Source organism: Gallinula chloropus, assembly GCF_964237585.1.
Source record: "Gallinula chloropus genome assembly, chromosome: 4".
NCBI lineage: Eukaryota > Metazoa > Chordata > Aves > Gruiformes > Rallidae > Gallinula > Gallinula chloropus.
Window position 1 is genome coordinate 72885330 of NC_140088.1, and position 16432 is coordinate 72901761.

General features: G+C 41.4%; 1 protein-coding gene across 1 annotated transcript in view; it reads left to right on the forward strand.

Annotated features, from left to right (window-relative positions):
• The window catches only part of EGF (epidermal growth factor), a gene marked incomplete at its 5' end in the record, with an annotated part of 59859 nt that overhangs the window by 30553 nt on the left and 12874 nt on the right, over positions 1–16432 (forward strand). The window contains 10 exons of the mRNA XM_084263790.1: positions 1067–1215; positions 2730–2834; positions 4498–4721; positions 8109–8276; positions 9031–9180; positions 9621–9770; positions 10410–10526; positions 11538–11663; positions 12780–12899; positions 14888–15038. Of these exons, the coding sequence (XP_084119916.1) occupies positions 1067–1215; positions 2730–2834; positions 4498–4721; positions 8109–8276; positions 9031–9180; positions 9621–9770; positions 10410–10526; positions 11538–11663; positions 12780–12899; positions 14888–15038 (1460 nt within the window). The remainder of the gene's footprint in view (positions 1–1066; positions 1216–2729; positions 2835–4497; positions 4722–8108; positions 8277–9030; positions 9181–9620; positions 9771–10409; positions 10527–11537; positions 11664–12779; positions 12900–14887; positions 15039–16432) is intronic.

Below are 16432 nucleotides of genomic sequence, written 5' to 3' on the forward strand. Positions count from 1 at the left end.
TCCTGAAATAGGGCCCTGCTGGGGAGCTAGCAGTTGTTCTGTGCTGTGCCAAATATAAATCAGCTGCATGGGTGACACGGGGTGTGTAGCCTTGTTCTGCTTCCGTAGGGAGCTCTGCACGGCGGTGGGGTTGGCAGAGTGGAGGGGAGGTGATGTGCCATGGGCCAGCCAGGCTGCAGTGCTCTGGTCCCTGTGGCACAGAGCTGAGGTACAAGGTAAATTGGCTCAGCATCGCTCTGTGGTCCCATGGTAATGGCGTTAGCTGGTTTATTGCTAGAGGCCTCCCTCCTGCTTTATTTGGTTTCATGGTTAGCATCAAAACAAAGTTAGTTATTTTGTTGATACCATTTGCAAAGAGAGCCTCAGCATTGCGTGACACACAGTGCTGCCTTACAGTGTTTGGCTCCCTCTGGATATCAAATACAAGACAACATTATTTCCTCGTCCTTGGAAAACACAAACCTTGTTTCCCCACCAGCTGAGAACTTCTATTTTGATCCAAAACTGAGAAATCTTTTCTGGAAATGTTAGGGCCTTACAAAACCCAAAAAACCCCACCCCCAAACTAAAACAAAACAACAACAACAAACTCCCCCCCCCCCCCGCCCCCAAAAACCCCTGCAAACCAAAACCCCCCCAAATTATATAACTCCTTTTCCCTTCCCAGCTCCTTGACACACATATGCTACTACTCTCTCCTTGTCACATCCCCCTTTTTAAAATGAGCAGGCAGTGAAATGATAACATGATGCTCTTTGCGTGCTCAGCTGTGCTTCATGTGAGGTAGCTGCTTGCTGAAACAAAACCACAGGATATTCAGAGTGCTGTATATAGGGCAACCAGGATTTACAGCTAAGCACAAGCTGCCTGTAGAAGTCATCCTGGTTGAAGGATAAGTGCCCTTTTATTTCATCAGGGATCACAGGTTACCTGTGCAGCTTTTTGTGAATAAGCGGTTCAGGGCATTTTCAAGATGAGAAAGTTATTTTAGAAATATTTAGACAAGGGATATAGAGCAGAAAGTGAGATGGGAACTAATAAACACTCATCTGTTATTTCTTCACAGATTTACTTTGCCCACACTGCCCTGAAATGGATAGAACGAGCTAATCTGGATGGCTCAAATCGTGAAAAAGTTATTCATGAAGCTATAGATATACCCGAAGGCCTTGCTGTGGACTGGATTAACCGTAAATTGTATTGGACAGACAGAGGGTACATGCTCCACAGTGCATTTATGTTGAAGCATGCCATAAAATGTTTGGAATAAATGACTGGTGATACAGAAATAGCTGAGATATCACTCTAAATTCAGTAACGCTTCACATTCTGATTGGGTTGCTGTAATCTCAAGTATATACAGTTGGAAGGGTCTTTAAAACTGTGATGCTGGAAGTTCACTTTGAGTCTGCTCTTGTATTTTTATCTTTGTCTTTCCAAGAAGCAAGAGTTTGGACAGTTATAAGGAATCTAGAGCACATACTGCATGTATACATATATGTATGTGCGCACGCATGTGGGAATATATCTGTGTATATATTAATTTTTATATGCACACACTGCATGTGTATATATATCTTTATATAGATATAAATAATGAGTATTGCTGCACTGAGTACATCTTGGACAGAAGTCAGCATTTTTGACAGCTAGAATCATGTGCCTTTAAGCTAATGGTCTAAGCTAACAGTCTCTGAGGAAAGAGGAATGGCCGCTGGCAGGCATTATGACTTCACATTTAGCTGACACCTAACCTGAAATGCAGCGAGAAACAAAATCTAGCTTTGGTGAAAAGGCAGTGTCAGATCAGAACACACAATGAATACTCTTTGGGGAGTGGTCATGATGTTTCAGTATGACCCATGTTTAATTAGTCAATAAGAAGTGGTCAATATGCTGCTAGTCTACTTTGCCCTTAAGCAAAAATGTTGGCTACACGATTGTGTTTCTTGTGAAATTGGAAACTGTGGTGCTTGTTTCCATAAGACAAGAGTCAAAGGTGGAGCTGTGCTATCTCCCACATCCTACCCACTGCATTCACCTGTTTGCATCGCACATTTGCACAAATGTGTTTCTCCTTCCACCTTTGTGTGGCTTTTCTGTGCAGGTTCCTGTAGGCATGGAAGGCTGTAGCCTTGCTTTAAGATAAAGGCTGGTATGTGGCAAGGTAAAGTTTGCAGCAATAAGTACCATTTTCTGGAGAAAAGAAGTTGGATTGAGAGACTGGCAATGTAGATTCTATAATCCCCCATAGATTTTATGAGTGATCATAAGGACCATAGGTTAATTCTTTCCTGTAAAATGCTTGATGTTTTCTGGATTAAAAATGCTATATAAAGTATTATTTTAAAAAATTCTTTATACCATTTCATAATGCCATTCAGTTAGGAGCTTCTTTCCTTCCTGACTCCCTTTAAAACTAACATTCATCCATTAGTGGTCAAACTTCCAACTCCTAATTTGCCCAGAAAAGGAGAACTTCATGCCTTCTGCAGAGCAGCAGGTATTTTATCATCATCCCTGGACTAGATAATGAGGCTGAGGCATGGATTACTTGTTCATAAAACAACTGGACATACCATGCCAGCAGGATTATTTCCTGTCATTGTAAAGTTATTTATTAGAGTTTTGTGCTAAACTAAAGCAATTAAAGAAACTTAGTGTGTTCTGCCTGCAAAGGTAACTAAAAAGATAGCCAGGAGGAGCTAACAGTGCCGTGTGTGTTGCAGGAAGGCACGCATCGAACAGAGCAGCCTGAATGGAATGCAGAGAAAAATGATCATCTGGGAGGATATCTCCCAGCCCCGAGGGATTGCCGTTCACCCATTTGCTAAGTAAGCAGTGATAAACCCTGTTAATTGTGTAATACTTGGGGAGGCTCCTTAAAAGTGAGCATGCCAGCCTTGCCCTTCTGGCAGTCAAAAAGTGCGTTTGTCTCAAGTTAGGATGGGTATTGCTCTGCAGAGTTGTACTGAACTGCAGTGTTTTATTGCTGGGCTGCTTTTGTGAGTTGTGACATGTTTGTTTAAATTTGTTTAAATTTAAAAAAATACCAGCAGCACTAAATACATTGTATGCTGTTTAAGCTAAAGAAAAACATGAGCAACTGAAGTTACCCTGAGAGTTGTAAGCACTACACTACAAACTTTCATGGTCCCACATCTATTAGCATGAAGTAAGTGGTCACTTTTGACCAATGGTGCTTATAAAGAAATTTTTTTGGCCATATTTCAGTTTCTGAGGAAACAAAACCAAATCCTGTTGTGGAGTTGTGTTGATTTAAATTCACTTTACATCATTTTATCTAATGCTGATATTATCACAGGTGTTTTGAATGTTTAAACTCTTAAATTCTGGCCATTTTAATCAATAGCAAAGTTTCAAATATATTGATTTTTTTTTTTTATGCTATGCTAAGAACTGATGAATGAAGCTGAGTTAGGGAGAGAGTTTTGTTAACTTCACTCTGTACATACCTGCAATAAACTTTCCTTAGAGGTTGAACGTGATAAAGACATTTTATAAGAAATCTTTTAAGAACAGATCTGTGCAGGGAGATTGTTTTTTAAGAATTTTTGGTAGAGGCAAAAAGGCTGTAAGGGGAAAGGGAGGAGGAAACCTCTCTGAAACCTTCCTTATTAAAAAGTTAACAGTGAAAGGAGGAACAAACCTATAGCAATGTCTATAATTGTGAAGTCAGTATTAAAGAGAGATTTGAGACACAATTAATACTACCAGGAATGCTGATCTCTGCACTGGCTATGGCAAAACTGCTTATGTAAATAAAGCCAAGTGGATCCATGAGTTATCTCAGTAAACCTGACCAGGGCAACTAAGGTCTATGGATACTGGACTAATTGGTTCTTGTAAGAAGTAAATGGTTTGGCTATTTCAATTTTAAGTGGCCATCTTGCACTGTCTGTTCTTTGAAAAAAAGTAAGCACACAGTGCAAAACACTCAGGAACCTAGAGAGAGACTCTGTGAATCATGATTTTTTTTCAAGAGAAGAAGCTGGGCCTGATACTGATTTATTTTTGAAGACACAATAACTTCAGGACTCTTGCTTGCTTTCCATGAGTGGTGGGTAATTTTGGTTCCATTTGTGCATTGTTACACCCTTGTTTAGACAAGGGGCTAGTTAATGCATCGTCTTCTGCTGTCTGGGTTTGCTAAACCACTATCTCCAGTCCCGTGGAAAGCACAGAAAGCAGATATGAAGAGTCAGCAGTTAGCATAGCCAGGAGGAATTGTTTTTCAAGGGTTTTGTGGCAATGAACAGGGTGGGGATTCTGCAGAAGTCCCAGTGTAATCACCTGGAGTCTTATGGCGAGTGTTAAAAGATCACCAGCCAATATATTTGCTTGAAGCGAGCGCTTTTTCTCATGTGCCTCGGGCCTGTCTTGTTCTGATCTGTTCTTTCTGCTTTGAAAGAACTCCACAGAGAGGAGGACAAATATTTACTTACTGACTTCCTGTATCCATTTTGTTTTCTAAAGGAGATTATTCTGGACTGAGATGGGGGTCAATCCCCGGATTGACAGCTCTTCATTAGAAGGCATCGATCGCCAGGTGATAGCCAGCACTGGTCTGGTGTGGCCCAGTGGAATAGCTCTTGACTACTTAGCCGACAAGTTATACTGGTGTGATGCTAAGCAGTCTGTGGTTGAGAGTGCAAACCTGGATGGTTCTGGCCGTCGAATTCTTGCACGGAATGATGTAGGTGAGGCTTTGGGGTTGATAATTACCTACTACTGCTTGTCTGTGTGCATATGTATCTGCATATGTGACTCTGCATGTGAGTTCCAGCCAGCAGCTGTGCTGTGTATCTCATGCAACTCCATGTTGAGCTTCATGGCTTTCTGTCACACAGTTGACTTACTCATTTTGGAAAGAGAACGCCTTTCTAATGCTCTGCTTTTACTAATCAGCCACTTTGCATTGTACAGAGAACTTCTCTGCCTTCCCAGAAAAGTGAAAAGAGGGAAAAATTTTAAAATCTGATTTGCTAGTTCCATGCATGGCTGCTTAGAGTAATTCAGGTTTTGCTGTGTATATTACACCAGTGAGTTACACTGACATAAGCTGGAAGAGAATTAATCTTGATCACTAAAGTCCTTGAGCAAAGAACTTGAATCTGCACAGTGTTGAACACTACGATGATTCTAAATACAGAAGAGACTCTCAACAGAAAAATGATACATGCAAAACACTGGTAGTTGTTGTGGCTGAGGTTTCTATCGTTTGACACAACTGTGTCGTTCTGGAGCAAGAGATCAGAAGTATTAGCAAGGAGGAACTGATGTTGTGCCACGTCTAATGTAAACCATGTGTTTAAGAATCTTGTGCATGGCAATTTTTCCGGAAAGAGCAAATCCCTTTGCGCATGATACCTCTCTGGGAACCACTTCATAGGTGTGCATACAAAGCATGGGCAGAATGAGGTCTCTTGGCTCAGTACCATGACTGCCACAGGTAGAGACTTTACAATTACTCTGTTAAGCGCCTGCCGTTCTAGTCTCTGCTCTGGGAAGGCTTCTGTTCATCTCCTAAGCCCTCCAACTTGTTTGGAGATGGGCAGAGTGGTCTTGGAGGAAGCAATGTTCTCCATTAGACACCAAAACCTCTTGCCAGCAATCCTCTCTTTCCCCTCCTACACATGTTCTGCTATACATACCACATTGCAACTGATCTGCAGAGGAGGACCTTGAAGCCTATTGAAAGATTCACTTTGTTTCTCCACAAAGACAGAACCTTGCATGGGTAAAAACTTCGAAGAACAGTCAGGAGCAGTGGAGAAACACAGGGTATGGGAGAGGAGGTGGGCTTAGAGCAGTGATGTTTGGGAGGAAAGGACATGGAGGAGGTGAAAGAGATGAAGTGCATCCTGTAGGGATGTGAATTTAGAGAGGCAGCAAGACTCGGTATCCTGATGTTTTTGCTAATGCTCATAGTGAGACCAGAAATGAGCCTCTGTTCCCGGACAGCTGAACACTCACTGGAGGACGGGAAGGTGGCATCTCCTCGTTCTTGGGGTTCAGCTCTAACGTTGGTAATATGTATTGCATCAGCTCCCTCTAGTGCCCCTGTACGGAGACTCCATTCACTGCAGCTGCCTGCAGAATGAACAAATTATTTCTCCCCTTCTGCTCACCCCGTTCTCAGCTGTGAGTAATACAGCCAGAGGGCAGCGTGTGCATCCTTTGTGTTTATGCAGTGGGTCGGTGGGCACTGTTATGGAAGGGTTCATGTGGTTAATTAGGTTTTCTTCCTATCTTCATTGATAACACAACATTTACATTTTTAAGTCTTAATGTATTTATAAGTTAAGAGGTCGAGGAACTATTGGTCAAAGCAGGGTGTTGTTTGTTGATAGTAGAAGCTATAGATGCTAAAGTTGTGAATAAATGTTTAGTTGGGGAGAGTATTTAGATCTTGGGTTAGTTGCTCAAATTTCACTGAAAGAAAACCTAAGAACCACACCCAGCAATTAAGCATGGCTCAGTGGAGGCAGAGAAGTGCTAGCAGAATAAAAATATGTTCTCCAACTAAAACAGTATCTTAGAATTTTTCTTATGTAGGAGTCGGTTTTTTTTTTTCCTCAGTTTATTTGTGATGTGTGTTTAAGATATACAAACACATAGTCCTTCTCCAAGGCTCTAATTTGTCTATTGTTTTGTTTGCTTTGATTTTGATTTTTTATTTTTAAAAATATCTTTTCAATGAATACCTTTTGGGTTAATTATTGAAATTAAACACCACCTTACACAGAAAACCAAAAGCACAGATCATAAAATCTTGTGTGTACACATCATACTCCTCAGAGGGGCTCAGACTGCAGCGGTACAAACTGAAGCGCGTATTTGGACTGTGAGTAAAGGCCAAGACAAAGAAAACCTGCTTCAGCCAGGAGGCACCCACCTGGAATCCAGGTGGATATCCGTGGAAGAACAGTATGTGTTCTCACTTCCCGTTACTAAAAGCTTGCCCAAAGGCTGTCTTGAAAGCAGGAGATTTCTAAATGAATGGAATGAATGCATAGTCCCATATGGACTAATGACAATTTTTTATCATGACAGAGAGACGGAAAAGTGAGAATCATTTCGAAAAGATCATTATCTCTCCCTTATATATGAAAGTGTCCTTTGGATTCTGAATTGTCGAGCTTTGCTCTGAAAGTCAAGCTAGGTGTCTGCATTTTTCTAATACAGATAATGTGCTACCAAAGAAAAACTGCTGTACTCTGAATTTGGGATGAGAGTTCTTTCACCTACTGTTTGTCACGTGATAGGCACCTGTTCTAAGCTGGTGTCTGGGTTCCTGCTGTAATGAGTGAAAAAAGGGGAAGCTACCTGGATGATCTGCTGTATCCTGTGGCTTGTGTTAGCTGTTACTGGTAGCTGGCTGGCTACAGAAAGTGACTAGCTAGTCACAGCCTGCTGCTAGTTGGCTGAAGTGAGGAAAATTAATTCTTCTCTTCAATTTTGCACTGTGATGAATTGGCCAGTGAACATCTGTGCATGTTTATAGGCATGCCTTGACCACTGTATTGCACTTGAGTGTATTTTTGGCACTTGCAGAGACCACACATTGGTTTTTGGATCCCACCATGAGTCAGTGTCCATAGTGTCTGTAGCTCCCAGGCTGCCCTGTGCTAGTAGCACACTTGTGCAAGATGCCATGAGCTCTTTTCCTCCTTGTTATGTGAAGACTGCAAAAGGATCCATGTGCATCAGCAGCTCTGTGCTGGGCAACTTATCGGCAGAGAAGGGAGGCACTCCACTTCTGAAAGGCTGATCCCAGTGCTGCTTCAAGAAATGATGATGTCTAATGTAGAACCATCTTTTGGACTTGAGCTGGTTGGAGGTCCTCAGCAGTATAGGGAGTGCACTGAGCCAGGCAAGTGTCATAGCCTCCTCTGCTAAGAGCATAATCAACACGTGCTTATGGTCCACCATTAAAGGACGCTTATCCCTCTCCATGAGACATCAAAGTGGAGAAGTGGCTGTGGCATTTAGAAGTAGACCTGTATGCAGATACCGCTTTTGTTTGCACGGTTTCTTGTGTATGTTCTAGAAATGTGGAAATGAGAAATCTAATTTCATTGTAGGTCACCCTTTTGATGTAGCAGTGTTTGAGGATCACCTTTGGTTTTCTGACTGGGCTAGACCATCACTAATGAGGGTGGACAAGAAGACCGGCCAAAACAGGGTACGTCTTCGAGGCAGCATGCTGAGACCCTCATCAATGGTTGTAGTTCATCCTTTGGCGAAACCAGGTATACTGCAAAAATTAAGCAGTCATTCCCTTCCAGCCTCCTCTTGTCTGCTGATATCAGTAGAATAGATGTCCCTGGGGAGAGGATTATCTTCTCAGAAACAGGATCTTCAAAAGTCCTTGCATAGTCAGGCTGGCATTTATTGAAAGCATCATCTGGGCATGTGTCCAAGGAATGCTAACAGGTTTTGTATATTTATGATCATGCCCAAGAGTAGATGTTGATCAATTGCCACAAGGCCACCATAGTCTTCTGATACCTATTTTTCTTAGTTTATGAGCACCCTTCAGACATACAAATAATAACAAATGACATGGAGAAAGATTTTTGTAAGATTTATTTGTTTTGGATTAAATAATTCGTTTTCTGTTGGGAGCAATCTCCCTGTAAACAGAGAAAAATAATTCAATAGACCAGGATTGAGAGAAGGTAATCACAGGTTCCCTATGCCCTTGTAATATTCTTTCAGGGAATGTTAGGACTCTAAATATTAAACAAGAAATAATAAAGGAAGTTTAAAAAAAAAGTGTGATACATTTATTAGAGAGTATGCAAATCTGCTTTCCTGCCAGAGGGTAGGTGATCTGTGCTGTACTGTGTGCATCTGGTTTTAATTATAAAAAAAAAAAAAGAAAAGAGATGTTGTAGTTTTTGTCAGTTCTTATTCTTTTTCCAACTGCTTCAACTCTGCACAGCTAAAAGGAGATGTTGACTGAAGAAGCAGCTTGTTAAGTTGCCTGTTTTTCTGCATTAGGGGCAAATCCTTGCCTTTATGAGAATGGAGGCTGTGATCAAATCTGTGAGAACCATTTTGGAGTTGCCCATTGTATGTGCCGCCCAGGATTTAGGAAAGCTCAAGATGAAAAAACCTGTCATGCCCTGGTTGCTTCTAACACAACAGCAGGTACAATCTTCCAGTTCCAAAGAAGACTGTCCCCATACCCTTGAGGATCCTCACAGCTAGCATTAGAAAATATTCAGCTCGCTCTACATAGTGAATGATGGTTTCTCTGAAGAATGAAAACACTGGGGTGTTGAGCTGGGACAGTAACCTGTCTAGCCATTGCAATTTTTCTTTTGTCATATTAGCAGTAAGAGAGATGTATGCAGTGCTGACGAGTATTGTGAGCAATGAGTTGCATTCCTTGTCTTTTGTAAATAGGACAAACCCATCAGTAAACAGATTTCAGAATAATTTGAGGCCAGAAGCAGTCTAGTCTGGGGAGATACTGATTTTTATTTTTTTGTAAAGGAAATCACCATGATAATTGGAAAAAAAGACATGTGATAGAAAAGTTCAGCAGATTTAAATAGTTTGTATCATTTTTTCCTTGCCTTTTTCAGGAAGTGTCTCTGTGCAAAAGCCAGCAACGCCTATGCCAACACCTGAGACCTTGGGCCACAGCACACAAAGCAGTGGTATATTCAAGGACACAGACAGTGAGGAAAAGCAGAAAACCAGCATTTTGTTAATGGCTGAAATCATGGTATCAGGTACAGTCTGATGATTGTCTTCGTTTTATTTACTGTGAGGCTCCAAACAAGTTTATAAAAGAGAAAGAAACCATAGGCCTTAAAGGAAGAAAGGCTCAATGTCAAGACTGGTGACATTCATGCTCTTAACCCTCTTACAAGAAGTTAGGCCCATACAGTTATGCCATCTAGGAGTGCTTTTTTGTTTGATTGTCTTTGTGTTCCTTCTCTGTATCAACAAAACTTGATAACAGTATGCAGGCCTACAGAACAAACGTTTCTAATTGGAACACTTATGAAAGTCTCTCCCTTAGATTTTATATTAAGTTCTTCTGAACAAAATTGCAGTAAAACCATTGAATTCTGCATATGTTCAATGATACAAGATCATTACATTGTACAATAGGTTTTGCATACAATATTCAGAAATCCTGTTATTAAATAACACTTTGAGTCCTTCTAGACAAAGACAACAGCCACGTTGGCTGTATTGGAGAACTGGGCTTCAAACTTTGACTGTATTCTGGGTCTTCTTTTTACGTTTGTTGTTGGTTGGTGGATTGGTTGCTTTTTGGTTTGGATTTTATATATATATATATATAGTACCTCTTTTGATCTGTCCAAACACATCTAGTGCTTTTTGTTTTGTTTTGGTTATAGATCAAGATGACTGCAGTGCATTAGAATGTGGTGTCAATGCCCAGTGTGTTTTGCTGGAAGATGGTGCTATGTGCCAGTGTTTGAAAGGATTTACCAGGAAGGGGAAATCATGCTATGGTAATAAACAACATTAATTCAGCCTTGTGGAAAACTGGAGGCTGGGGGAGAGGAAGAAAATCTATCTTTGGTAGCTCTGCTGTGTGAGCCTTCGCAGAAAGGTCAATGGTATTCCTTGTCCTAAAAGGGATGATGGGCAGAGAGCATGGCAGATGAAATGGCTAATTACCACATGCCTTTTTTTCTCCTGAGTTATGAGTGTTAATCCTATTAATATTAACAAGCAATAACAGAGACAATAGGAATAAACCCATATTGTATTTATTTGGAAAAATAGCCTAATTATAAAAGTTCAACAATAGCTGATGTATAACTTAGATGTACAAAGGGATTTCTTAAAAATCTGTTTCCCTGATGTAATTTTTATATAAAAGTGTTGCTCTTGCTTGTTCCTAGCACTAGACTAGAAAGGGGTTCTAACAGTCAGTCTGCTCAGAGCAGTCTTTCATTTTTCAGACTTGCATGCAACATAAATGGAAGCACTTTGTTCTCAGATAACGACCATGACAGGAAGACATTAGAAACAGAAAAATAATACCATAAGGTGGCTAAACATGAAGATGCACAGGCCTCTATGCTGTTATGGAAAAGAAAAAAAAAAAAAACACAATGGGAATGCGAAATTAATGTGGTTTTTTTTTAAATTGTTGTACCTTTTTTGGTAAGCTTGTGTGTCTTTCTCAAAACAAAGTTTCCCTCTGAGCAGGGTTCGAGGCTACTTCTGAATAGGGTCATCCCCCCCAAATAGGATTTTTAAAAAAAAAAAAAAAAACAAGTGGTATTTCTAGAACCTCTAGCGCTCTAGTTGAAAATAGCTGTTTGACTGTGTTAGGCTTTTTAGAACGTCCCCATCAAATTTCCTATCAAAAAAAGACTGCAAAGTCCTTCTCGTTTGTGCATCTGAAGCAAATGGGAAGTGACAGCATAGTCAGAGGGAGACCCATTTCTTCTTATAGATTTACCTGATGGTTTCATGACCCATGTGTCCTGTCTTCTTGTTTTGTCTCACAGACGTTGATGAGTGTGCTGTAAATATGGATCACTGCAATCGAAACGTGTCAGGCTGTATCAATACGGAAGGGGGCTACGTCTGTAAATGCCTGGAGGGCTACACCGGAGATGGAGTCCATTGCTACGGTATGGGCATGTGTGAGGGCTGTGCTGTGTCTGCAAGGCAGGGACAGGATAAATGAGCAAGAGACATGTCATATGGTTTGGGCTAGCCTTGCATCAAGCTGTGAAGCTGTCAAATGAGCTGTTCTGCTTCTTTTTGAAAAACCTGGAAGGGGTGTAGATCCTAACAGTAGCTCCCCCAGACAGTTGACATTTACCATTTCTTCCTTTTTTGATTCTTTCCTTCTTGTTTGAAGTGTGGCAACCTCAGTGGCTGATCAATATGCAAAGCCTGTAGTTGTCAGTGGATACCTGCTCTCAGTGTTTGCAGTCTTTTCAGTAGCTACAGCAGGAGACATGGGAAGAGTGAAGGGGAGGAGGGAAATGGAGGTGAAGCAGTAGAGCTTTATTGGAAATCGTTGCCATGAATATAAACGAAAGCAGGTATTGAGTGTGTCATAATACTCATCAAATAATTCCAGGTTGGTTTAATAGGCATGAGGTTCAAGGTGTTGACACTGACAACTTGAGTACATTTAGAGTCTTGTTAATAATCAGACCCACAGATTTTCCCATCCAGCTCTAATTCCAGGTCTTTAGTTCATTCCTTACATTTCTTATTTTTTTTTAATCCTTTCTAGCAGTAAATATGAAGGAACAGAAAGCTTCCCCCCATCCCTGCACCTCCTTCCCACCACCACCCCCCCCCCGCCCCAGTATTGGGCTAGAGCACAGTTTGTTCAGAGCTTTATGAGAGCCTTCTCTTTTCTTTTGTCCTTTTCTTTTTCCTTTCTCCTTTATAGCCTAATTCAAAGCCCATTAAATTTGACCTAATTCTTATAGGTCTTCTCTTTAACTCTACTCTACTCATCATGTTTCGTGGAGAAACTTTTCCTTCCTTCTCCCTGTGGGAGCTTCTATAGCAACATAGTGTGCTTTGAGAGGCTGGGGAGGCTGGGATTACCTGTCATAGAAAGTATGTTGGTTGCTTTTCCATTATGTTTTCCATGAAGGGATATTTGCAGTGGGAAGGTCTTTGGTGTTTTTCCCCACTGCCAGGAGACTGCATTGCAACTGCTGCCCTTTAACCGATGCTCTGAGGCATTTCATTCTTCTAACTGCAGACTGTTTGGGTGACAGATATTGATGAGTGCAAGATGGGGTCCCACACTTGCGGAGAGAACATAACCTGCATAAATACAGAAGGAAACTTCACTTGCTTGTGTGCTGATGATGCTTCTGGAACTGGCATTGGTTGCAGTGAGTAAATGGAGTGAGCACTTACAATGAAGCATTCCTTAACTAAGAACTGTGCTCTTGGATAAATCGTTATACCTAGAAATTCAGGAAACCCTCTATAGTGATATACTGGGCAGCTTATAGACCCGTTTAGCATTACTTCAGGGGGCTGTTTTGAAGTGTGCTAAGGAGATCAGATCTGAGTTTAGTTTGGAAAGATCTACATCAAGGTTCAATGCTAATTTGTACCATCTAGATGCAATGACATGTCTATCTAATGGCTTTTACAATCATCAGCAGAAGTAAATACTCCTTCCAGGCAACATTTTTGGAGTTGGTTTCAGTCTTTTTTCAAGAAAAGAGATGTGATTCATTTTTCAAACTCCCTGTGCCTTCTTTCCCTCTGCAGAAGGCTAGCACAAGCACTGCATATAATTTAAGTCCTGTTTAATTCTTCAGAACAAGCTAGTCTTTCAGACCCACTGGATAATTTTCTGAAAGAACTCTAAAGCTCTTTAGAAAATCTGGTTATCTATTTAATGAAGGCAGCTGCTGAAGGTTCAGGACAGTGACTATCTGACCCTCATTTCAGTGCTTCAGTGTGACAGCAGCATTCTATGAAAATGCAGAGCTGAACGACTCATTGTCTTGCTCTGTGTCAGCCCTCTTCATTGGGGTGAGTTTTATCCCATATCAAGTGACTGACAGTGGAGGGACACTGTGTGATTGTCACAGATCTGTTTCTGCAGAGAACCAGAAGGAAGTTATGGCTTTTTTAGTTGGAACACCTATCAGGATCCTCATCCCCTTTTCAGTTATTTAAGCTTTCAGTAATTTCAGGTGTCACTTAGGAAATGATGATTTTTAAATGATGCATGTCTTGGACGTACTGCCTTGTATGTCCCTCAACTTTAAGTCTGATCCCATGTCTTCATGGGTGCTAACACTCTGTTTCAGTTCTTTGCCTTTTAGCAAGCTGAAATTTTCTGTGCAGAGCACAGTCACACCCGGGGGTCACTAAAAAAACACTCATCCCTTTCCGTTCAGGCTCTTTGCCATGGCAGCTCTCCTGCAAATGAAATTTAAAAAAAACAAATGTCATTGAAGGTCAGGTTGCAATAAAACTGGTGTGAGTCATAAAACTGATCCCATAAACGTGGGAGAGCGATCAGGCACATCTCTGCTAAGCTGTACTACTGGAAATTCTTTGCCATGTAGATATTTGGTTCTGACCTATAGATCTGCTGCAGCATCAAAGTAGGGCAAGAAAGCTTTCCTTTCCTGTAAGGGCGTAGCTGCACTGTAGGTGATGCTGAGCAGAACTATTAGAGCTACCTTTAAAGGTAGCTAGTTTGGATAGCTGTGTAGCTGACTGTGTGTGCAGTTCAGAGCAGGCCACAGACACCTTTGAAGAACTGGGTCAATAGAGTTCCCTGCTTTCCCAGTGATGCTGTTAGCTCTACCTGAGCTAGCTTCAAACAATAAAAAACGTGGTCTGCAGTCACACACAGATGCAATCAACTGGATGGCTGCTGAGTAGCAATGCATAAGAACAAGTTGCATGAGAAAACTTCTCAGTCTGAAATCCAAGTGCATGACATGCAGTGACCCTTCACCTCCACATCTCACTCTGGGTCTTTATGCACAGTAGAGATTTACCAAACTGTAAAGCTGCGTAAGGTGCAAAAATAATTTAAATGTAACTAACTAGACAGACAGTGCAGTTTCTCTTCAGAGCTGTACTCACACATCTAAATAGACAGAATGCAGCCAACCTCTCTGGGGCTTTCACTGCGAATCTAGAATCAACCATATTTAGTATTTTGATCTAAAGTTCTGTGTATCTAAATTTGAAAAGCAACACAAGCAAGTAGGAAAACACAAGTAATTGGTTGAAATTAGAAATTTTTACCTACTTTCCTGTCTTAAAACTCTGTAACTCTTTTGTAAGCTCATGTTGCTGACATGGCCAAAAGTTTGAGATGTCCTTGTGAAATCCTGTGTTGCAGAATCTACTGTGTCCCCCTCTGTTGTCAACAATGAATACTCTACACACCCTGTGCAAGGTGATATTGTAGGATGCCCTCCTTCCTACGAGTCATACTGCCTCCATGGTGGAGTGTGCAATTATGTTTCTGATCTACAAGATTATGCCTGCAAGTAAGTACAGAAGTTGGTGGTGTCTATGCTGATGAAAGGGATGCTTGGGGCTCAGTTGCATGCAGACAGTGAAGTGTTCAGCACTCTTGCTGGCAATTACCATTAGACTCTGCTCCTTTCTGTAAAAGATCACTGTAAATTTCACTAAGTGGTCCGTCCATTCACACCCACACCATTACTAGTAGGATCAGATTTGTTCCCTAAGCACTTGATTCTTTGCTTTGGAAATGTCATTTGTTAAATGACAACCTTGTGGCTTTATGAAAGAAGTGCTTGCTGACTCTCCTGTATGTATTGTGGTGGCTTGTGCCTGCCTGTTGGCCTTGCTGTTCATGTGCAGCACTCTCTGGGATGGAAGAGGATACCTCTGGCTTGTCTTCTCTGGGACCAGGGAGAAGTCTGGTGTCAGCATCTTCCCTTACAGTATGAAGAGTCTTGGTCCCTGGCAGAAAGGGTGCAACAGGTCAGTCCTCTTAAAAGCAGAGAGAAGCAACGAGACCTCAAAACTGAGACCACCTTCTTCCCATTGATATTTTTGTGAAGCCTAACTCCTGGTTTCCCAAATGCAGTTAGTGGTAAAAGCAAAGAGAATCCCACATCTCAAGAAATCAGCTTTGGCCTGGTCAATGTGACAGCCTAGTCCCATGGAGTAATAATTTCTTCAGAGTCATTAGCGCTGCAGTTTAATTGTGTAACTTGATTATATTTGAATCTGGTTATATCTTTCTTCAAAATCAAGCATTAAAATGTTTACAGTGGGACAAAGCCAATGCCTACCTCCTCCCCTGGCCTCTCACCTGGTAGGTGAGGACCTGTGCAGGGGATGGATGCTGTTCTGTACTGGCAAATCTCCCTCTGTGTCTCAGTAACTCGGGTGGCCTTGGTACAGCCCTGGAGTGAGGAGAGTGAGTTTTGTGCTGAAGCGTTTCTTTGATCCGCCATTACCTCAGACCCTCCCTGTCCTGGTCTGCAGGAACATCTGTAGTAGGCTATTCCTGCAAGCACTGTCAAACCCTAGCTTTCTTATTTGTAATCATGAGTGGACTTGCCTGCCTACAGACCTCTGTACCTGCAGGAGTATGAAAAGAGTGTACCTCGTGTGCATACGTGGGAACAAATTGGATGCTTCGTGCCATGGATTTCCCAAGCCCAGGAAAGCCACTAAAGGAGATGGACTCATGGTCATCTCTGGTATTTGTTAGGAATTGTTAGTATAAAACTTTAAGAGGCATTGAAGCTCTCTTTTTTTTTTTCACCTCACTGAGTTTCTCCTATAGAAACTGAAGTGTCTACAACAGCAGAACTTTCGAATTGGATCACTTTTTCTTTTCTTTTTCCTTTTTTCCTTTTAGTTGTCAGGTGTTGATGCATCATAAGAATCCAGGTGTATGTAT